Source organism: Aristolochia californica, unplaced genomic scaffold, assembly GCF_029961685.1.
Source record: "Aristolochia californica isolate CCGP_79_NKW_82.1479 unplaced genomic scaffold, dmAriCali1.0.hap1 SCAF_15, whole genome shotgun sequence".
In the NCBI taxonomy this organism is placed as follows: domain Eukaryota; kingdom Viridiplantae; phylum Streptophyta; class Magnoliopsida; order Piperales; family Aristolochiaceae; genus Aristolochia; species Aristolochia californica.
Window position 1 is genome coordinate 20,160,209 of NW_027181826.1, and position 24,659 is coordinate 20,184,867.

Consider the following 24,659-nt stretch of genomic DNA (forward strand, 5'->3'; position numbering starts at 1 on the left):
AACGGCAGGGTCCACTCAAGAACAGCTAGGGGCTTTGAAGACGTTTGGAGCTAGGAAGGACAACTTCAATTGTACTTCAATTGTCTCTGATGGAAGATCACGAGAAGGGGGAAAAGGCTTTCCAAGAGTGCAGCCATGTGGCAATATTTCCTGAAATAATTTCAGCGACTCTTTCTTGGGATTCAAACTTGGCACTGAATCTCTTTTGATTTCACTCTAACCAAAGACTCCAAGGAATGAAAGCCAAGCATGCCGAGATCATCATTCTCCCAAGGCCGGGGACGACAGTCCTTGCAAGCATCCGACAGGCTGCGGGAAGATCTGTAGGAGAGCAGAACTGCAATATTGATAATAATCACATTAAAAAGTTGGAAGATATTAGTTTGAGTTCATTAAGCTTTATTTATTTTTTGGAAAACTTATTTCAAGTAGAAAGTAGATTCCAAAGATTTATGAGTTCCAGGGACATAAATGTAGTCTATCATATTATTTTAAGTTATAAATAAGGGAGAGAGTCTATCTACTCTAATCTCTCCCATCTCTTTCCTTTCTACAAATTCCAACGTGGTTTCAAAGCAAGTTACTCTATGTTTGTGAGTCGACCTTGTCAACTCCCCAAAGTTATGCATTTCACCTCTCTATGTCCTTTCCCCTATTCTTTGATTAAAACTCTCTGTTTTTGGTAAGAACTCTTTTGTGTTGTGTTCTCCTTTGCAAGTTTTTTTTGTTAAGTTAATTTGAATTTTTAGCCGATCTTTCCCTAACTCCACTGAGCTTTCAAAATTACTCCTACGGTTCCAAATGGACAAAAGAGCATCGAGAATGCCAGTGTTCCACAGAATTTGCATGATGCATCAATTTACAGAAATTCCCCAATGCATCATTGTCTTGACACAGGCAGGCCAATTGTTGCTGAAGCCCATCTTATTTCTTGTTGTCCTTTGCCAACGCTGCTAATTGTATTTCTACCAGCCGCTAAAACCCCTTCATCTCTGATGCAAGAGGAACCGCATGCTGCTCTTGGCCAAGGCATGATTGCACCTCCAGCAAGATCCGCCACCCAATCAACAACCATGACATCATCACAGATAGGCAAGACAAACTCCTTCCTAACCTTCACATGCATGGGGATCACCGATGTAGGAGCTCAGATCTAACTTGGTCCAGTAGCTACTCTGAAGCAAGACTTGTAACTTATAATAGGAGCAATGACAGTTCTTGAAGATGGGGCCGACAATCAAATATGCAATAGAATCAAGGTACTCATCTCTTCAAATCAACACTAAGTTGTGAAGGCCATGAGATCATCTTGTCAAGCTTTGACTAGGGAGTATCATGGTGGATCAGCGAAGGTCTCAGTTCAAATAGAGCAGAGCTCTGACATTAGATGCCCCACCTCCTTTGCTTCTTCAATCAATCTCACTCCGTGTCTTCAATAGGGAGAAGGTGATTGAAAATTAAATTCTGCCGATTTATGGGTTTAATCACAGAGCCCTTCAATCAACAGAATGAGATGATATAATTTTCTCTCTGATTCATAAGCTAAATCAGATCTTTTGGGCTAGAATTCTATTCTTGTCACTCCATTGGTTCGAAAAGATGTAATAAAATTGAAAGGAAAAGAAGAAGAAAACAAGAGAGATGAGGGGAAAAGGGTGAGAAAACTGTGTGAGAAAGACAACAGTTTGTTAACTCCCTCAATCCCTAATCTTACTTCTATTAATCTCTTTAAGCCTTTTCAAAAAAAAATTAATCTCTTTGAGTGGATTTCCATCAAAAGGACAAAACTTCCCCTCAGCACACTCACATGTAATACAACCAGAAGACACTCAAAAAAGAGAATAAAAATTACATTTTTGACACTCCAACTAAACATTCCACTAGAGCATTACCAGCATTACTACATACAATGTAAAATGTCTAAACTGCCTTGGACTCTAACATTTTCCCTGAAGCTGAGGCATATATGTCAACAAACCCTAGCTAGGTACAAAATGAACAAATTCACATTTCCCAAGGGCCTTGTTGAAGTTGTTAGTATTAAGGGTAATTGGTTATTTTATATACATGTATTCTCCCTCTAAGAGTAGGAGGTGTTTACCCATTATGGTGGATGCTAGGTTAAATTTCAGATTTCTCTTGTATTCTACGAGATATAAGTAGGTTAACCTAGAGGGGCATTTTTGTCATTGTATACATCAGTCATTTGAGTGACTTATTTAATGACGGGAGAAGATCCAAATCCTCCTCAAAAACAGTGCCACACATTGCAACACTTCTAGAACCTTCTCTTTCTTTTGTGAAGTTGGGTCCAAGGCCCATCCCAAAGTGACTAGCCAACTTAGGAAACCTCTTTTTCAACTAATAAACTCAAGATCTTTGTACTCACTAATCCATGTGGGACTATTCCTTAACACTCCCCCTCACGTGTAGGCCCACTTTTGTGGCTCTACAAGTTAGGTGTAGGCCCTCTTTTGTGGCTCTACAAGTGGATAGTTTAAGTGTAGACCTACATATGAGTACCCGCTTTGATACCATGTGAAGTTGGGTCTAAGGCCCATCCCAAAATGACTAGCCAACTTAGGAAACCTCTTTCCCTACTAATAAACTCAAAATCTTTGTACTCACTAATCCATGTAGGACTATTCCTTAACAGATCTCTTTCACTCGGCTCCTTTATGTAACTTTTATTTACCACTTTTACACGGTATCAGAGCAAAAGATCCATCTAAGGTAACATTAAGGTTGTTCTCCCCCCTTCTTCTAAGTCTATGCCATCTCCAGGAAGAATATTTCTCCAGTTCTCTGCTAATTGAAGTTAAAAGGTAAAAATCGAAATGAGTGAGAGTGCGATTGCAAGTGACCGAGCATGAAAGGGTGGCCCCGCCTGCCACCGGCCCCACGATCGACCCCACCTTGCCGAAGATGTCCTTCATTTGCATACCAATCGTGGCCATTTCAGCCTTTGTCCAATAATTTCTATGTTGCACCAATGCAAGGACGAGAAGGTTGTGCGAGCTCTGGTCAAGTGGCTCAGCCTTCATCTTTTCTATGACAACATTCCGTGGCCGTCGGGACCGCCGGATTACCCAACGACGGGGAAGCTCCATCCTGGCTCGACTCTTCATTCCGGAGAGCACAGACGCCGGATTTGGCTGGAAGGAACTGGTGGAAGCCCTCTGGACCTTCTCTCCAACCCCGACTCTGGCGAGAGTGTCGTCTCCCACTGGTGGAAACAGGCAGATGTTCCACCCTCTCCTTGCCTCTACTAAAACAAGCATTGTTGTGCTTCAAGAGACCAAGGTTGCTTCTCTCCCTCTTGGTTTTGTTCGAGATATTTGGCCTCAGAAGGAGCCCGGTTGGATCACTGTGGACGTCGTTGTCTCAGTGGGAGGCATTCTTCTTATCTGGGACATTGGCACTATTGAGGTGATTGACAGCTTTTAGGATAGCTACTCTCTTGGCGTCAAGTTGGGGGAAAAGCGCTTGGGAAACATTTGGTGTCTTGTGGGAGTCTATGGACCTACTAGACATAGCGAGAGGCACCTCTTCTGGGATGACCTACTATCGGTCTATCAGAGATGACTTATTCCTTTGTTGCTTGTTGGGGACTTCAATGTGACTCGGTTTTGCAATGAGAAGTCTGCGACGTTTAGGAGGATCTCTACCTCCATGAGACTCTTTGCCGACTTCATTGGGGACATTCAAGCAAAACAAGGTTCTTCCCTCCAACACCTTGTCGTGGAGGACGGCCCTACGTGATAGGTTGTATTCCTCTTTTCTTTGTTATATATATATACACACATTTTTCCTCAAAAAAAAAAAAAATCTCTACCACCGTCCTTTTGTGACTGGTTTTTCTTACTTAGTGATTATTATCACTATTTGGTTGTTGAAATGATTTTCTCGGTTTCAATTTTCTTATTTATGTTACCCATACTTCTTTTACCCTTTTCAAGGGTTTGCCCTCTAATTAGGGTTTTGAAAATCCATGTCTTCGTGTACACTTTTATTTTTGGGACACCTGATGGTCTGTTATTAAGGGACAATGGTCTACTTAAGGGGGAGATTGGCTGAACATAATTGTTTTAGTTTTTTTCTTTATTTCATTCTTTTTTTTTATTAATGTTCAAGCTGGTACCATTGCCATATACCCCCAGCTTGAGGGGAGGGGAGCGAAGGGGGGGTTAGTGCCCCAAAGTGGATTCTTGAAGATCAAGTCATGTCCAACATGAAGATCATGTCATGTCATGTTCATGAAGATCAGGTAAGAATTTGTGTTAGTGTTGACGACTTCATGTGCACTGGAAAACAGTTTCCAGTGTTAGTGCCCCAACATGAGAAAAACATAAAAAACAAGAGAATTTCTAAACCTTTACAGTGCACTTAATTACAACATAATCCTTAAACCCCAAATTAGGTAAAACAACCATTATTACCACACGAATAAGTTATTGAATGTATAATTAAATATACTAATATATTTATTAATTGAATTAGATATTTTATTGTACATTAATATGGTAATTACATGAGCCAATGAAATACGTATATGATTAATTACAAATAATAAATAAATAACATTATAAATAAATAAAAAGTAATACATTAAGTTATTAATTTATTAATAACATATGATATATTTTAACCTAAAAATGAATAATTTAAGAGAAAAAATTGATCTAATCATAACTTTAACACACTATATATTTGTACATAATATATTTTATGTATTATTAATTAATAATATATTATCACAAAATTTAAAACCATTGGTTTAATTAACTATAACAATCGGATAATTATGCCAAAATAATTTATCAAATATTTATTTTAACAATATTTTAATTATAACTATTAAATCACTATTTAAATATAGTAATTTATAAATAAAATAATTATTTTATAAATAAAAATTATAAATTAATAATTTTTATGAAGATAGTTTAATTTTTCCTAACTTAGGAAAAATTAAACATCTTCGTCTTCCTCAGCAGCGAGCCAGCGGGGCAATGGCGACGGGGACGGCTAGGCAAAGGCAACGATCGGCGACGGCGGCGGGCAATGCTGACAGAGGCGGCGCTCCGACGGTACGCCGAGAGGGAGAAGAGAGGGAGGCCGAGAAGCTCTGTAAATGCTCGACCTCCCGTGCTCTACGGGAATGAGAGAGGGCTGCGGAAATGAGAGAGGGTTGCGGAAATGAGAGAAGGCTGCGGGAATGGAGACTAGAGAGGGTTGCAGAGACGAGAGAGGGCTGCGGGAACGGAGACGAGAGAGGGCTACGGGAATGAGAGAGGGCTGCGGGAAAACCGGAGAGAGGGAGACCGGAGAGAGACGGCGGTAGTAGAGAGGGAGACCGGAGAGAGACGACGGAGACGAGAGAACGAGCAGAGAGCTTGGGCTTCACGGAGACGACAGAGGGCTGCGGGAACGAGAGTCGCTGTGTGCGGGAATGAAACGATCGAAATGAAAAAAAAAACAGAGACGATCGAGCCAGAGAGAGCCCGCGCGAGAGAATCAAGTGGATGATTCTCAAAATCGGGCGGAAAACACTTTCCGCCCGTTACTCTTTACACATGAACTCTTGGTTCATGTATATTCATGTACATGACATGAATTTTGGCGCCCCCTAACGACATCAGGACATGAACTGCGTAATGCGCTTGAATATCATGTCCTGAGTCATGTGCACTAACCCCCCCGAAGAATACATGTGCTCAATTCAAGATCAAAAGTTTAATACCACAAAAGTCACAAATTTTGAAGTTTTTGAAGTCACATAAACCACAGATTTTTGAATACCAAAACTGTATTTTCCTTTTTATGCTTAGAGGGACTGTGGGACAAAGGTGTTAGAAGATATTAGTATGAGTTTGTGAAGCTGGGTCCAAGGCCCATCCCAAAATGATTAACCAACTTTGGAAGCTTCTTTCCCAACTAATAAACTCAATATCTTTGTAATCACTAATCTATGGGGGACTATTCCTTAACACTCCCCCTCAAGTGTAGGCCCTCTTTTGTGGCTCTACAAGTGGATAATTTAGGTGTAAGCCTTCTTTTGTGGTTTTACAAGTAGATAATTTAGGTGTAGACCTTCTTTTGTGGCTTTACAAGTGGATAATTTAGGTGGAAACCCACATATGAATACCTGCTCTGATACCATGTGAAGTTAGGTCTAAGGCCCATCCCAAAATGACTAGCCAAATTAGGAAGCCTCTAGCCTTAGCAGTACTGCAGCTCAAAACCTGATCACTAAATCTAGATTCCATTTTGTCTCAATAAAGTAATTTGTCAAGAAATGTTTTTCAAAAAACTTTTTTCTCTTCTATTTTTCTCCCCAAATCACCTATTTTTCAGAGTTAAATAGGCATTCTTTTTTCTAACAAAGTTATTTCATGTAGAAAGTACATTTGTAGGTTTTATGCATTCCAAGAACATTAATATAATTATTTATATTGTTTGAGTTGTAAATTAGGCAAAGGGCTCCGCGAATTCTAATAAAAAAATGAGTAATTACCTTCCATCAGCAAGCCATAACTTTGAGCTCTTAAAAATGTATTAATCATATTGGTAAGCTATTTAAACTTAACAAGAAAAATATAAAGCTTAAAAAAATGGGACATGAGAACAACACAACGAGACCACAGGCACCTCTCTTAGAAGTCAATTGGAATGAGTATTAGCTTGCCTTATGGTGTTCATTAATTTCCAATACTAACCAGAACACATGTGAGAATCCATGAAGTTTGCCAAAAACATAAGTTATATTGCTTTAAGACCAAAATGAACGCTTTGGAAACTTCCTTACCCAAGACAAACTCGACTATTAACTTTGATCAAATGCCTCACAATTTTTCAGGAGTTGCGTAATATTTTGGTTTATTACAGTGGATCCAGCCAACCTACTTATATTTTAATTGAAATTATATCTACTGTTAGATGCTTATTACAATGTTAATGTCAGGAATTTTATTGAAAATTACTCCAAGCAAGAAAGGAAACAAATTGAGCAATTCACTGCTTACCATCATATCAGGAAGGGACATTTTCACCTTGGTGAGCATAATCTCAACATTATTGGCTCGCCTTAAATCAACCTAGAAAATTTAAGACAAGAATCAGTAGTAACATATTAGTAAGAACAAAGACAAAATTATGCACTTGGATAGCCACAACTTGTTTATAGCAGTATAAGCCACACTGCACAAACTTTGAGAATCATCAGCATAAAGCACTGGCTACATTGGTAGTATGATGCAAGAGAAGAGGCCTATAGTCATTTATCATTGCTGTTTATGCTTTCTCAGAAGATTTTTTTGGCTTTTGTATGTAATACTAATAATTTAATCAAAAGGCAATAAAGGGTTTGACATTGAGCAAGACAACCATCCCCTACTTCACAAGCAATTCTTCTCCTTTTGTTCTTTCATCTTCTCTTCTTCTTCTTCTCCCTCTCTCTCTCTCTGACTTCAATTCTCTATATAGCAGATTTTAAACTTAAAATCCATGGTATCAAAGCACTCCATCTAAGTAGATTTAAGATCATTCTCTTTGATTTCTTCAAAATCTTAGATTTGCTTTTTTTGGTGGGTTGGTGTCTGGTGCACGGATTGGCATTTCAATTCAAATAGCTTCTTTTCTGTTTGTGAATATCTGCTTCTTTTTAATCAGAGATATTTGATTATAATGGTTGTTGAGATTTGGCATGGTTAGAAATGATATACGAAGGAATCTAATCTATACCAAACATACACATAATGGAACCCTGCCTATGCATCTAAGCCTATGGAGAATCACTCAAACCTTACAATCTAGGTTCCTATAGTTAGTTATGTAGAGAAATATGAAATAGAGAAGAAGGGAATAAGGAAGAAGAGAGAAAGAGAGAAAGAGAGAAAGTAGGGAATGAAGAACATCAGCTTTAGAGGCTGCACACCTTAGGGGGGGAACTCAACCCCTAACTCACTTTTATAAGGTTTAGGGATTAGGGATTAGGGATGAGAGTTTAGGGTTTAGGGGGGACAAAGTCAATAATGCCCCTCATTACATGAGTTCATAACACATCCATTGTAAAGCTAATAAATTTAGAAAACAAGATATACTAGTAGACTAACTTCCTAACATACCATCTTGCTACTAGGAATAGATATTACACATGTAAAATGACTGAAATACCCATGAAACACACTTTCTAACTCCCCCTTATGCTAGAGCATAAATATGTAGCATCCAAACTTGTTATAAAATATCAATGCTCACGTTCTCCAAGTATTTTGATAAAAATATCACCTAGTTGCTCAGAAGATCTTGCATGCAGTTTAACTATCTTCCCTTGCATAATAGTGTCTCGGATAAAATGGCAATGAACTTCAATGCTTTGTCCTCTCAGACACTGGATTGTTTGCAATAAATATGGTCGCTTAATTATCACATTTCACGACTATAGGTTTATTTGCTTGGAGTCCCATCTCAACTAAAACTGATTCTATTCATAGAAGTTTCAGTAACAGCATGTGTCATAGCTCTATACTTTGCTTATGCACTTGATCTAACAACCACATTCTATTTTTAACTTTTCCAACAAATTAAGTTACCTCCCGCATAACAACAATATCCGGTCGTAGACTTCCTACCTGATTTTGATCCAGCATATTCAGCATTAGAATATCCATAACATCAACTTTATCATGTGATTTGTACCACAAATCTTTTCCAGGAGATCCTGTTAGATACTTCAAAATTCTATGCACAACTTCTAAATGTATTTTAGATGGTGATTTCATGAACAAACTAACTACCCCTACTACAAAGGGAATATATGGTCTTTTGTAACCGTAACACGCAGTAATTTTTCAACTAGACATCTATAGAAAGTTTTGTCCCTCGGCTCAAGACAAGTGTCCCCATGGAGGGCATAATTAACCTATATAGGTTTCTCCACATGACACGCATCCAATAACCCACAATCTTGTAGCATATCCATCACATACTTCCTCTAAGAAAGAACGACTCATTTCTTACTTCAGACGACTTAATTCCAAGGATATATTTCAACTGACCAAATCCTTTTTCTGAAAAGGCATTGCTAGATACTCCTTAACCTCCTGAATTCCCTTACAGTCGCTTTCAGATAGTACAATGTCTTCTAAATATACCACTAGACTCACAACACCTGATTGTCTTAGTAACAATGGCTACATCAGGACCTTGTTGGCACCTTTGAGATGGTTATGGGGATGCGCCTTCCTAAGTTGGGCAAGATAATTCTCTTGGCATGCCTTGCGCATGTCCCATGGTGTATATGACAAGAGTGAAACAACCGAAGATTCAATTCCAAGGTTAGCAACCCGGATAATATAGCGTCTCAGGCAGTGGGCCTTATTTCGAGTTGGCTATATTCTAGGAAGGAGTTTGCTTCTCTATCGGGTGTCTCCCTTTGAGAAAATTGGGGTTTGATAGCTCACATGGCAGGCCCTCGTAGGAATCTGGTTATGGCTACCTGGGATCCTCCCCCTTACGACTGCATCAAACTCAATTTTGATGGTAGTGCTTTAGGCTGTCCTGGGCCGGCTGGAGCTAATGGTGTTTTCAGAGATAGCAGTGGAGACCCTATTTTATCCTATGCAGGGCCGGTGGGTATCGCTGATTCAAATACTGCTGAAGTGAGTGCTCTTCTGTTCGGCCTCCAAATCTTTAAAGAGCGGCTCCATGGCAAGCTGATTATTGAAGGCGATTCAAAGATTGTCATCAGCTGGTGTTCAAAAGAAAGCTCCCCTCCTTGGCGCCACTGGCCAATCATTGATTGTATTGCTGACATTGTGTCATCCATTTATTGTAATTGGAACCTCGTTCCTAGATCAGCCAATTCTTGGGCTGATAAATTGGCAAAATTTGGAACCTCCCAACAATCTCTCATTGTTTGGGAAGGGTTCCCCTCGTGTAATTAGCTCGTTTGAGCTCTCATAATAAAATTCAGCATCATATTAAAAAAAAAAAAACAATGGCTTCTAGAGAATCCAAATTGCATAGTCAATTTGCTACATTTTTCAAACCATGTTCTGGGACTCCATTTAAGACCATAAATAGCCTTCTTCAACCTGCATATTTTCCTTGTCTCTCCCTGAGCAACATAGCCAAGAGGTTGGTCTATATATACCTCTTCCATCAAATCACCATAAATAAATGCATTTTTAATATCAAGCTGAAAGAGGGGTCATCCTTTATTTCAGCCACACAGAAAAATTCTAATAGAAGTAAGTTGGACAACCGGAGAAAATGTTTCAAATACATCGATGTCAAAGGTTTGAGTATATCCTTTTGCGACTAATTGAGCTTTGTACCATTTAATACTCTCATCTGCTTTATACTTGATTATGTATATCCAATGACAACCCATAATAGCTGCTCTGAAAAGGGGATCACAAAGACTCCACGTCCCCCTAGATTCCAAAGCATCCATTTCATTCATCCATAGCACGATTCTAGAGGCAAAGCTAGAGCATCCTACACTGAGTTATGTAAAGAGGACAAAAACAAGGACATAGAAAATGACTTGTAGGAAGGCGACAAGGAATTGAAGGATACATATTTTGACATAGGATGAGAAGTACCTGGTAGTCTATCTCTACCAAGGAGAATGATGGTTGATCAAGAGGTGGGGAAACTCGTGAGACTGGACATCAGCCATGGAACACCTGGTGGCAATTCGTGCAATCATTGTCCATAAACCAATAGTAGCTTTTGTGAGGAATCTGAGGTACTTGTACTTGGAGCATCCATAACAGCTATAGGAAACGAACTATCCATAGGTAAGTCAGACAAAAATGGAGACTGAGTAGGAGACAAGGTATGGAGTATCTTCAAAGAATGACACATCTATTGACACAAGATTTGCAATTGATAGGATCATAGCACTTACATTCCTTTTGATGATGAGAATAACCCAAGAAAACACATTTTACAGAATGAGGAGAGAATTTATTAGTAGAGTGACTAAACAAGTGAACAAAACAAGTAGATCCAAACACCCGAGGTTGAATATCAAAAAATCTACAATGAGGTCTTAAGACCTACATGGGAACATTTCCCTGTAAGACAGAGGGTGGCATATGATTGATTAAGAAACATGACATTAAAACAGCATCACCCTAAAAAAAACTTAAAACATGCATTTGAAACAATAATGTGCCAACAACTTCAAGCAAGTGCCTGTTTTTCCTTCGGCAACCCAATTTTGTTGAGGGGTATAAGCACAGGATGTTTAATGAATAACTTCATGAAGTGCACAAAATAAAGTAAACTTGTCATTCAAAAATTCAAGACCATTACCCAAAAGTATGATTTTATTTTTGAAAATAGTGTTGAGTTACATTTTTTTTTAAATGATGCTGAATTTTATTATGAGAGCTCAAACGAGCAGATTACAAGAGGGGAAGCCTTCCCAAACAATGAGAGATTGTTGGGAGGTTCCGAATTTAGCCAATTTATCAGCCAAAGAATTGGCTGATCTAGGAATGAGGCTCCAATTACAATGAATAGATGACACAATGTCAACAATACAATCAGTGATTAGCTAGTGGCGCCAAGAAGGGGAGCTATCTTTTGAACACCAGCTAATGACAGTCTTTGAGTCGCCTTCGATAATCAGCTTGCCATGAAGCCTCTCTTCAAAGATTTGGAGGCCGAATAGAAGAGCATTCACTTTAGTAATATTTGAATCAACAATACCCACCGGCCCTACATAGGATAGAATAGGTCTCCACTACTGTCTCTGAAAACACCACCAGCTCTAGCGGGTCCAAGACAGCCTAAAGCACTACCGTCAAAATGAGTTTGGTGCAGTCGTAAGGGGGAGGATCCTAGGTGGCCATAACTGGATTCCTACAGGGACCCGCCATGTGCGCAATCAAGCCCCAATTTTCTCGAAGGGAGACACCCGATCGAGAAGCAAACTCCTTCCTAGAATGTAGCCAACTTGAGATAAGGCCCACTGCCTGAAAAGCTATAATATCCGGGTTGCTAGCCTTGGAGTTGAATCTCCGATTGTTTCGCTCGAGCCATATACACCATGGGACATGCGCAAGGCATGCCAAGAGAATTATCTTGCCCAGCTTTAGGAAGGCATATCTCCATAACCATCTCAACGGTTCCGAAAAGGTCCTGATGTAGCCCCATTTGGAGACCAATCTTCTGAAATATCTTCATCCAGACTTGCCAAGAAAAGTCACAATATAAGAGAACATGCTGGACTGTCTCGTTGCACACACCACAAAGGGGACAAGTGCGATCGGGGGCTGTGTAACCTCTTTTGTGGAGGTTGTCAGAGGTGGAGGTCCGCCATCCAAGCATTGTTGAATTTGAAAGGGGGGCGCCAACTGCCGAAGTGGGTATCTACCATAATCGGCCAATGGTCGGAAAAAACCCTATTGAGGACTTTGCTTATGGCATTGTTGTATAACTGAAGCCAATCGTCGTTGCCTAAGAAGCAGTCAAGCTTGGAGAGGACGGGGGGCTGTCTGCCGTTTGACCAAGTAAAGGTCTTCCCAGATAGGGTAACCTCATCAAGATTCCAACTGCCAATAAAGTCTGCAAATAACTCATGGAGGTAGTGATTCTTCGGGAGGGCAAGGATTTCTCGTGGTAGAAGCGGGTAACATTGCAGTCTCCAGCAAGCATCAGAGGAATGGGCCACCTCTGACAATTCCTCACAAGGTCATCCCAGAAGAGATGTCTCTCATGGTGTCTAGTAGAACCATACACACCCACAAGGCACCAAATGTTCCCCGATCCTTTGTCTCTTAATTTGATTCCTAGGGAATAAGTGCCACAGCAGGGATCGAGCACCTCAATGTTATTAGTGTCCCACACAATCAGAATGCCGCCAACCGATCCAATCGCATCCACAGAAATCCATCCAGGCTCCTTAAGAGGCCACAACTCACGGATATATCCAAGGGGCAGAGAAGTCGCCTTGGTGTCTTGAAAAATAGCAACATTTTCCTTGGTAGAGGCAAGGAGGTCACGAATTGCGGCACGGCGACTCACGGATCCAATTCCTCGAACATTCCAAGAGATAATGATCATTGATCAGTAGTCTTCTTCGTGGACATCTCAGACAGGTGGTTATCTCCCCTGAGGGGCTCCGTGTAGATATCGCCCATCATCTTGGCAAGTTCCACTATTTGTGCCGAGGTTTCTAGGTCGAATTTTTGCTGTTCTATCTGAAGAGCAGCCACATACTTCTGAGCTCTTTCACCTGTCTCTAGACAGATGAAGTCCCCTATCTCTGGATTGCAAGGGTATCTAGTAGTAGCACTGAGGCCTTTCTGGAGAAGTTGTCTCGGATGACCTCTATTCCGGCGCTGGTAGGTGGCAAGTGGTGGAGGAGGAGGAATTTTGGAGTGGGAATATCTCGGAGGTGGTGGAGGGGGAGAGTTTATAATTTGGGTGGTGGTTTGAGGGATGTGAGGACTATGGGATGGAGTTATAGAGAGGCCTGCGGGGCTTTTAATGTGGTGGGGGGGGGGGGGGGGGGGGGGGGGTGTGGTTATTTCGGGGGGTAAAGTGGGAGGGTGAATGGCAGCAATAGGTATCTGGGAGTTCGAATAGATTCTATTAGGGATAATATCTGTGGTGGGTTGAGAAGGACTGGTGGGTGGGTGGTATGGCAGGCCGGAGGGGGGGACAACCAAGGAGGCAACTGGAATAGAGTCAGCGCCAGTTGTAAGACTAGCTGGTTCAAGACGCCACTTCTGGGAAGAAGAGGCCAGGGTTGCTACTCTCAAGGTGTGGACAGGTTGTGGAGAATCTCTGGATTTAGTTGTAGGACTCGAGGTCACATTTCTGAAATCTTGCATATCTGCCAACTCGATACGAATTCAGAATCGGGCATTATCCACCATAATGCAACGGAAGTAGCATCCTTCGTAAGGATGAATAGGATTGATGAGGATTTGGGCCTCATCAAGGCGATGCCAGTGCTCAATAAGGGGGTCCAGAGCAATTATGTCACCAAACTCCAAGATGATGCTCAAGAAGACCTCATTGTGCCATAGTTCCGCCGAAAGGCCGGTGACTGTAGCCCATTGCCCAAATTGACTGGAAGGAATCGAGGGGAGCCATTCTGATATCCCAATGATGCCCAAGGGGGTGTGGGATGTGAGAGCAAGGGCCGCAGAAGACTCTTGCTAGGTTTCAAAGTGAACAAGCCTGGAATGGGGGTTGAGGTAAGAAATTTTGGGTGTGTAGGGGAGGTGAATCTCATCAGTCAGCCATTGAAGGATGCTGGATTTGACGATACTGGAGGAGGGGTGGACTAGGATAGAGCATGTCAAAGATTGTCGCCCTTTATGGAGTAAGTTGGGATGGATTTGGATAGTTTTGGATTTTTCTGAAGGAAGAAGGTGTGTAGGAATATGGTGATCTGAAAAGAGGTTCTGCATGGCTGGGTTAAGGGGGTTAGGGAATTTCGAAGGAAGGGGAGGGCTGGTTGGGGAGAGAAATGGGCTTAGAGGAGTGTTTTGTCGCTGGATCTGGAGGCTTCCCCTACCGGAGTCTGCGCCGGTGAGAGGTTCCGGATGGCTTCTTCGAACTCCTTCCAGCCAAATCCCGAGTTGGTGGCCTCAAGAATATAGATCTTGGCGAGCATTGTTGAGCCACGCCGATGGACGATGCGGCACTCTCTTTGTCCACGAAAGGAGCTCACCGACAGGAAGAAAATCGAATCCCGTGTTCAAAGTTCACGGGTTCGATTAGCTTCATTCGTGACTCGCTAGAACTGAAGGACGAAGCTTGACATGGCCTCCATCGGAACACAAATGAAGGACATCTTCGATTCGACGGCAAAGGAGTGCACATCACCTGTCCGGAGCTCCGGGCGACTTTCTCCACTGTAACCCTATGTTTTACATAGCTGAAATAGAAAGGGGGATTCCTTTTCTTTCATCGGGAGATCGTCTTCCAGTTGGCGTCGAAACCTTCCGTAGGAGGTTCCGTTAGCTCGTCGGAGGGAAAGTTCAAGGTTTCCGAGCGTCTGGATTGACCTTCTTCTGGTTCGGAATTTCTGTATCTTCTCGAAAAGTCAACTTATTTCTGTCGATCGGCGTCGGAGGAGTCTGCATCTTTACCAGAAGTATGCCGTCGAGGGTTCCGATCACCGGCCGCGGGGATGGTGACCGGAGAAAAGTCTCTGATCATTTTCGAAAATCGGCGCACGTTAGCACATTTGAAGCTAACGGCGCACATTAGCACATTTGAAGCTAACGGCGCACGTTACGAGTAACGTTATTTTACTCGCCGAAATCGCCAGTGCTAAGTTATATTAACAGGCTCAAAAGAGCAAGATTACAAGGAGGGGAAACCGTTCAAAACAATGAAAAATTACTGATATGTTCAAAAAAAAAATATAGCTAACCTATCAACCAAGGAATAGGCTGATCTAGGATTATGATTCCATGTAGAAGAAATTGAAGTTACAATATCTGCAATAGAGGAAATAATAAGCCAATGCCACCAAGGGGGGAAGTCGAACTGGAACACCAATTAATGACAACTTTGGAATCCCCTTCAATCAACAGTTTTCAGTGAAAATGGTCCTTGAAAATCTTCAATCCAATATGAAGGGCAATCACTTCAGCAGTGTTGAAGTTAGCAATACCAACCGGCCCCACATAGGAAAGAACAGTCTCACCTCTATGATTCATGAAGACTCCCCCCGAACCCCCCGGATTAGGGCAACCCAAAACACTCTTGTCAAAATTCAACTTGATGCAATCACTAGGAGGAGGCTCCCACTTTGCCATGTCCGAAATCTTCTGAGGGCCCACAATATGGGCCAGAAGACACCAATTCCAACGAAGGGAAATACCACCCTAGGGGGCAAATTCTTTCCTGGTGTGGAGCCAAATAGAGATCATACCCACGGAGCAAGAGACCGTACTTTCCAAGTTGTTGAATTTGGAATTGAATCTCCAGTTATTGCACTCGAGCTAAAGACATCACGGGATGTGAGCAAGGCATGCAGAGAGAAGAAGCTTGCCAATTCTAGGCAGACGAGTCCCCAAAAGTATGAATTGAACCACCAAACTGATTCTTTATTTCATAAAAAAATTTCAAGAATACATCGAAGACTTTTTTTATTGAAACTCTGCCAAAGTCATCAATAAAAGAAACAAAATTTCATCAAAAAATAAAAAATAAAAGAAACAAAATATTTAAACCCAAAAAATTTTAGTTACCTAACATGGGCCCCTTACATTAGAACTATGACTTGGACTCACTAGAAAACTAGCTCGACGGTGCTTCCCCAGTTGACACAATTCACACTCAAAAAAAAGATCAACTGACAAAAGAAGGAAAAGACTGACAAAGTTTAGCTGGTGATGGATGTCCCAAGAGTAGGAGAAACAAATACAGGGAATTATTTGTTGCATACGTCATTGCTTTTGGAAGAGACACACCATCCAAAATGTAAAGCCCACCCTTCTCATGCCCAAAACCAATTATCCTCTTCGTCTACAAATCCTAAAAAACACATGAAGTAGGAAAAAATGTTACAGAACCGTTTAAAGGATTTAAGAATATTACTCGCAGACAAAAGATTGACAAGGAACTGAAGAACGAATAACACAGTCCAAGGAATATGAGAAGTAGTATAAATAGTAACCTCCCCCTGAACTGAAGAAGTGGAGCCATTGGCCAATGTAACAGTGCGATAGGACTAAGACGGACTAATAGATTGAAATAAGGTGGACAAATCTGACATCAGTGTGGATGCTCCTGAATCAATGATCCAAGAAGGAAAATGTGACACATTCAATGCTTGCATACCTTTGTTTGCCATCGTGGCATTGGCAGTAGAGGAGGAACCGACTTCTTTGGAACAAAGGTTGGTATAAAAGTTAATTGACCTAGCCATTGAACTATAGAGAAATCAGTATTCCGTTTTACTTCAATACTTCAAAAGTATTTGCTTGCGTACAGTATCATAGCCTAGCCTGTTTTGATTTTATGCATGATCTCTATATCGACATTCTGTTTGATGTACAAAACTTCTTCTTGAATGCAAAAAGCTTAGGGAGTTTCAATACGAACAAAGACCCAAGACAAGCAGGTGCAATGAATAGAGCAATTTACCGGTTGGGGTAAAGCTATGCCAAGCTACCACCTACCCCTTGTTTGAGGGATGTTGCAAGAGGAAGTACTATTTCTTGGACGAGAGTGTACATAAATGGTATGGTCCCCATATGTGATTACGAGTATAAGTAACAGATGATTAGTCTTTTGTAGTGTAAGGAATGACTATAGAGATCAAGGTTGAGATCAAAACATTTGTGGACCAATATAAGCTATAGTCTCTCTCTCAAGTCAAGGTGGCATTGGCACAGGCTAGTTTACCAAACTTCTCCCAGCACGTATCTCATAAATGATTGATTCTTCCACAACGAACACATTTTCTATCACTCCTATCACCGCGTCCCCGTTCTCGAGTGGAAAAAGAGAGTGAAAGAGAAAAAGAGAGAACACAAATTAAATGGGGAACTTGATAACCATCTCGATCGGATATACAGCACTTCTAATTATAGAGTTCTTACTAGGAAAAAAAACCCTTCTAATCAAACTACAAAACTACCTCTTCGATCAAATGAGGAAACTACTCCTTTTCTAGGTAGGAAACAAACTAAACTAGGAAACTCCAACCTAATTAGCAAACAATGTAGCCAAGAAACTTCATTCTTGATGAACTTTATATCAAAGTACTAAATAACACCTAATTAGAAATTAAATGACAAAATTACCTAGTAAGACTGAAACAATCAGAAGAATGAAATAATCAAAGCCCACATAAAAAATTGACAAGACTTAGAAAATTACAATTGACCCAAAAGGATTCAACTTTAAAAATATTAAGAAGTCAACATGACTTTAAACTAGGATTCTCACAATCTCAACACAAACCAGAAATTCAAAGGGACTTGTTCTTATGTCATAAAATTTCATTTTGTAACAGAACAATGCCTAAACAAGACCAAAGAGAAAAGAGGGAATGAACTTTAATATTCCATAGCAGTATGTCAAGTCTGATGATTAACTTGGTGATAATTTCCCCAAAGCTTTGAATAAGGAGTTATATTTTTTTTATATGAAGGATGTAAAAAAATTTATAAAAGAGGGAGAGAAATATACAAACCTAACTAAGTGAGCCTTCCTCGAAACAAGGTGTTAGAGGGAAACACCCAGCTTAGCCTGAGAATTTGCCAAGTGATTGGCAAACCAAAGGAAAAAACGAATTGAATGAGTTATATAATTTTTGTTACAAGCATGGGTGAATTATATGCACCAAATTGAGAGGGAATTTCAAGTTGTTAGGGTATTTGATCCTTTAAATGGTCGAGTCATGTGTTTCCATAAAATACAGGTAGTCTTGTCTGTTCACTTTAGTAAGGTTTAGAAATTCTTATTAGTGAAGGATGCATATGTTATTACATGTATACAACTTGAGTGAAAGAATAAAAGAGAGCTTAACCTAATCTCTTGTTATCGCAAATTTTTCTCCTTGTTTCTTCACTCTTTCTGGAATCCTATTTACATCTCAATCCCATTTTAAAATCACAAAGCCTTATAATAACCAAATATACATAAGTGCACACATAATAAATACATAATACCCACAATTTGTTCCTACCAAAATAAAAAAATAAAAATAAATTTACACATACATTTATGCAAATACAAATCTCGTAACTTTTGTTTCACACTGCTTGTATTTTTTTTTTCTTTTTTGAAATGATGAGAAGATTTCATCTCACTCAATGATTCATTAAATTTTGAAAAGCCTCAGAAAATAAAAATGAATTTCAGATCTTCATCGAAAAAATAGATGCAACTTCCATGTTCATAGAAGAAGTAAACATGTCATGCAAATTCCAAACCGATAAACCACCAAAAAAAAAGAACCATGTAGAATGCACTTGAAAAGTTTAATACTGAATTTGAAGTTAATAAGAAATGATCATTTCCCAGCTCTGAGTAATGGGCTGTACAAGAATTACCAGGTTCACTTTATCTGTTTTAGACCCAACAGACTTGCGTCTGCTACCTGAGTTTCCTCCTGAGCTATCATTCATCTTTGGTACAACAGCAGAGAAGAGACTCTCCAGTTCTGACACATCAAATTCTGAGGCACTAGCAACCAGAGTTTGAAATGTTGAAGCAGTAATGAGCAGAAGTTGGGAAGAAATGAAAGTGAGATATTATCTGACTTGGTAAAATAAAGAAATTAAAAAGTAACTTAATATTACCAAAATACAGAATTTCATTTCAAAGGAGACATAAACATGGACCCAAAGAGCCATACAAACACATTGACAAGCTGGATTTATTAAACAGCAGAGTATGAAATTCCTAGCATAGGATAAGTATGATACCTTTGGAGTTCATCATACTTTTGTAATTCTGCCCATAGACTTCCTTGTACAGCTCTTGTAACTTTGACCCAATGTAGTGGTTTCAAAGATGACCTCCTTGTTGTTGAACCCTGATAACCTGGACCTGTAGGGCGTGCAACCCCACGCCCTCTTCCTCCAATAAGAGGATTTGAAGTGGCCCCAATAGAGGCTTTAGAACCAATGGGTGGAGGTGGAGGAGCACCAGGAGCCTTCGGTGGTGCCGGAGCTACTGGCATTCGTGACCCGGGAGGTGGGGGAGGAGGTGGAGCTCTCCCACGCATTGGAGGAGGTGGAGGGGCACCACACATAGGAGGAGGTGGAGCAGGAGCGCCATGAATTGGAGGAGGTGGAGGAGGACCACCTCGCATTGGTGGGGGTGGAGGTGGAGGAGGACCACCTCGCATTGGCGGAGGTGGAGGTGGAGGTGGAGGTGGAGAAGGTGCCCCTGCCCTTAATGGTGGAGGGGGTGGTGGAGGTGGAGGTGGAGAAGGTGCCCCTGCTCTTAATGGTGGAGGTGGAGGTGGAGAAGGTACCCCTGCCCTTAATGGTGGAGGTGGAGGTGGAGGTGGAGAAGGTGCCCCTGCCCTTAATGGTGGAGGTGGAGAACGTGCCTCTGCCTTCACTGGCAGAGGGGGGGGTGGAGGTGGAGAAGGGACTTTAGCCATTAAGGGTGGAGGGGGAGGAGGAGGAGGAGGAGAAAGGAAACTGGCCTTTAATGCAGGTGGAGGAGGTGGAGGAGGTGGAGATGGAGGTGGAGCTAGGGATCCTTGAGGAATTCCACTCCTTCGTGAGAATGGCAGTAGAGGAGGTAAAGGTGGAGGAGCTGGAGATGGTGGAGGCGGAGGTGGAGGTGGAGGTGGAGGTGGAGGTGGCGGAGCTGGAGATAGTGGAGGTGGAGGTGGAGATGGAGGTGGCAGAGCTGGAGATTGTGGAGGTGAAGGTGGAGGTGGAGGTGGAGATGGAGGTGGCGGAGCTGGAGATTGTGGAGGTGGAGGTGGAGGTGGAGGTGGAGGTGGAGGTGGAGGTGAAGGTGGAGGTGGAGGTGGAGGTGGAGATGGAGATGGAGGTGGCGGAGATGGAGATTGTGGAGGTGGAGGTGGAGGTGGAGGTGGAGGTGGAGGTGGAGATGGTGGAGGTGGAGGTAGAGGAGGCGGAGGTGGAGGTGAAGGTGGAGGACAAGTAATAGTAATACCCACACAAGGAGGAGGTGGAGGTGAAGGTGGAGGGGGTGGAGGAGGAGGAGAAGACTGAAGTGTTGCCCCAATATAAAAGGGTGGAGCAGGGGGTGGAGAAGGAGGAGAAGACTGAACTGTTGCTCCAATATAAAAGGGTGGAGCAGGGGGTGGAGAAGGAGGAGGAGGAAGAGGAGGAGATGGTGGTTTAGTAAGAGGAACTTGTGTAGAAGAAACATGTAATGATTTACCAAAGAAAGAAGGTAAGGGAGGTGGCAGTGGCACAAATGGATATTTTAAATGAAGTGTAGCTGCTAGCTGAGGTGGTGATTGTGAAGAGTCTTCTATCAATTGTAAAGTGGGAGTTGGAGATGTAACAATTGCAATAGGGGAACCTTGAAACTCATCTCCAACATTCTCTGGTGAAAGTGAAGTAATGTCAAGAGCTGGAGGTGCGCTATTATATCTTGATGGAGGATGTGCTACAACAAGCATGGAATTAACATAGGACCCTTTCTTTGGGGGAACCCACCTAGGCACAGTCTTTGGTCTAATTGGTTTAGCTAGAGTGCCGCCTGAAGACTCTTGCTGTTTACTCCTTCCTTTTGTTGTAATTAGCTCAGAGCAGGTTTGTGCATCGGCAACCACCTGGTTCTCGGGATGGAATGCTTTTTCAGGTTTCTGCCCGTGAGTATCTGTCAGAACATTGTAATTCTCAGAGTCAAATCTCTTCTGTGTAACAACATTTTGTGTCTGTTCATCAGCACAACCAAGCAACTGACACTTCACATCCTCTGTTGTAAGGCCTGCATCTAATTGGTGACTACCTTCATCAATGGCCAGAGTTTTCAGTTTGTCACCCTCTTGAGAGAAAGATATCACTGGTTCTATCTCATTATCCAACTCTTTCAGTCCTACTTTTGTTTCCACCTCATGATTCTTCATAACAGTTGTAACTGTGGTATTTTCATGCTTCAATTCATCTTGCACGCTTGAAATTTCAATGTTGTGGACCAATTCCTCTAAGATAGCTGATCCTTCTAGTTTGTTAATTTTCTCATCTACAATAGTTGCATCATCAACATAGTGGAAATCAGAATCTCCATTACTAAAGATCTCCTCTACTTCAAAAAATTCCTCCATAGGACTACCATCCACTACATCCTCATATTCGATTGTCAGGTCTTTGGTAATAGCAGACCCAGTAGCATCATAGTTCGAAAAGAGCACCTGATCCAAAAATGAGTATGCCTTCAATTCTCATGATTTTACCAAACAAATTCCCATGGAAGAGAAATGCATCACCTACCTCTGCCTTGAAGTCCTTCGGAAACTGCTCTTTGGCATTCCAAAATACATCGATTTCATCACGGTTGAGTGTCAACAAATGAGAACGGACAAATGCTGTGTTGAACATTAGCCTGAACATCATCTCCTCCCGTTTCAGATCTTCATCTAAGTGGAGACACTCAAGGACCACATCCCCTTGAACACGACAACAAACATTTACTTTGACAAGTTCCTGGCACTCTGCCTGCAGTGGCATAGTTCAGTTTGACATTTTTAAGATGAGGCGTCCCCCAGACCACAAGTAACAAAGTATTCAATTATCATACCTGTCCAAAATATCGAGTATGCTGTTTTGTCTTTAGTGTTGAGAATAGAAGCTTGGAGCCCCTGTTTGTTACAACAGTTGGATCTTGACCAAAAACATGGACCACTGGCCTGCAGCCCCCTTCTCCACCAAATGTGGGGAGACCTGAAAGATTGAGGGATTCCAGAGTCAAAGGTGTATCTGTTGGAGGCCACTCCACTCCAAGACTTCTTCTGGTTATATATCGAAGATATCGCAATTGGGAAGGCTGTGGGTTCAAAGGAGACAGGAGATGGAGAAGTTCCTTTGGTGCTTGCTTGTAAACCATCTCTAGGGTCTTCTGCTCTCCACTGTACTGCTTTCTATAGAGGAGAAGGCCAGCGAGCATAAATGCAAGAACCGGCCATCCACCTCTCTCACAATGCATTAACAACACATTTTGTTGCCCTTCCAATGATAACCAACTTTCACTTGATCTGAGGAAATGATGAATCATCTCCAAAGGAAGTAAAGGACACCCCTCATATTGTCGAGGATAGTCCATCACAGTCATGTCATACCGAGATAATATGTCTGTGATTTGACTCCTCCTTTCTCCCTCTCTGAAGTTGAAGACCATGAAAGAAGCATCAGGGTAATAATCTTGTAGTTGCGCCACAATGCCAGCCAGGTAAACCTTGAATTCATCTTCTCCCAGACCTTCTGTGGAGAAGCAACAATCGAATACTGCACCCAACAACCATCAGATTTTAATCATAAAAATAACAAGCTTATCTAAATAGCAAGTCCTACTACACTGGCCAGAACAGAAAACATCCACAAGTTCAGTTGTGGCAGTAAAAGGTTATGAGGAAACTAAAAAAAAGGTTCACTTATGATACTCTGAAGATAAAATTAGAAATAAAGATTTATGGATAATATACAAAGGACATCCATTCGGCACTTCGTTCTTGTGAGATAAATGAAAGTGATCAATGAAAGCAAGACTTGAATGTTGCAAGGTATTAATCTCATAAAACCAATAAAGAATAAGCCACCATTTACTTATTGAACATCTTCACAAACACCAAAATGAGAAGAAACCCACTTCTCTTCAAAAACAACTACCAAATCTTTTAACAGCCTGCCTTCCGAAGATCAGAAAAAAGGTAAATTAACAAAAACAGAACAATGTCCGTCGAACGGGAAGAAGTTATATTCTGTGGGTCATCAAAGATATAGAAAATTAAACAGGGTACAACAGATTTCCAGATAGAGCCCACCAAAATGTGACAAGAACGTGAGGAGATTGAGGGGAAAAAAACGTAAATTTCCTTAAGAAAACGACATTTCAAAATGGCATCTCTGCCAACTTCGAAACGTTCAACAATTTCACATTCAGAGTACCGTGACAACAATCCGACCACGAAGACAGAGTGAACAAGTTGGGGATACCACGAAGTACCCTCCAAAGAACTGTTTAGAAGATATATGAATTCAGAACTAACAAAATTGCTACTCACATTGGCAGCCAGCACCGGTTGCCCAATACTGGTCGACTTTCCAGTTTCTTTGATAGGAACTATCTAAAGTCGAAAGTCTCCATATGGTGTCCAGATGCAACAACCAGATGAGCAACGGAACGATACGCAAAAGCAAATCGGAACCTTCAATTTTCGACCATTTTCACACCAACACAAAAACAATTTGGCCCGTACACACAACAACCTCTAAGATAAAACAGCGGAAGCACCCTAGATTACCATAAACTCTTTCGGAGATCTCGAGCAGCCGATCCGGCGGCTTCCGGTAAAAGAACCTTCTGAACAGCGCCATCTTCCGGCGCTGCCGCTTCCCCGGCCAGACCCAAACCGGTCCAGTAAGTACAGATCTCGCGCAAAAGGACTGATCGGATCAGAAGGAGTCGACAAAAAAAGGAACAGCGAAACAAGTGGTGACGAGGACGGAAGAGGAAGCAGAACTTGTCAGGGTTGGGGATCGGCTCGGCAGCGAAAGGACGAAAGGACATTTCTCGCCCAACTCCGGCACATGGAGGTGTCCTGCAGTGGACTCTTCCTGACCCGCAGATGAGCTCGACCGTTCGTCAGTGGTGACACGTGGCAGACATTGCTAGTAAAGGCCAGAGAGAACGCAGCAGAGCGAAAGATGAGAGCGAGAGAGAGAGAGAGAGAGAGAGAGAGAGTTTTAATTACTGTAGTCCTTAGATATGGCCTGTAGAGGGAAAAAAAGGTGTGCAGTTTTATAGGGGAAGAGGAGACCATGGGAGAGGGAGAGAGAGAGGGGACGGCAACTGACTTCGCTCTTTCACTCCCTCTCGCTTCGTCTTATTATTACATGACCCAGCCCGACTCGACTAGAACCGACCCGGCTCGAAAATGGAAAAACACGAAGCCAGGCTCCTTCTTTGTTACCTTCTGTTTCGATGATTGGTGTCTCGGTCCTGGCGTC

The 24,659-nt window shown here is 41.7% G+C and overlaps 1 protein-coding gene across 2 annotated transcripts in view; it reads right to left on the reverse strand.

Moving 5' to 3' along the window:
- The window catches only part of LOC137952363 (formin-like protein 20), a 62,483-nt gene extending 38,072 nt beyond the window's left edge, over window positions 1-24,411 (reverse strand). For both annotated transcript variants that reach the window (XM_068799510.1, XM_068799511.1), the window contains exons 1-6: window positions 23,954-24,411; window positions 22,234-22,937; window positions 21,927-22,151; window positions 19,425-21,847; window positions 19,050-19,182; window positions 7,026-7,097 (exon numbers count right to left, since the gene is read on the reverse strand). In XM_068799510.1, the coding sequence (XP_068655611.1) occupies window positions 7,026-7,097; window positions 19,050-19,182; window positions 19,425-21,847; window positions 21,927-22,151; window positions 22,234-22,937; window positions 23,954-24,026 (3,630 nt within the window). In that variant the 5' untranslated portion in view covers window positions 24,027-24,411. The remainder of the gene's footprint in view (window positions 1-7,025; window positions 7,098-19,049; window positions 19,183-19,424; window positions 21,848-21,926; window positions 22,152-22,233; window positions 22,938-23,953) is intronic.
- Window positions 24,412-24,659: the final 248 nt, after the last annotated feature.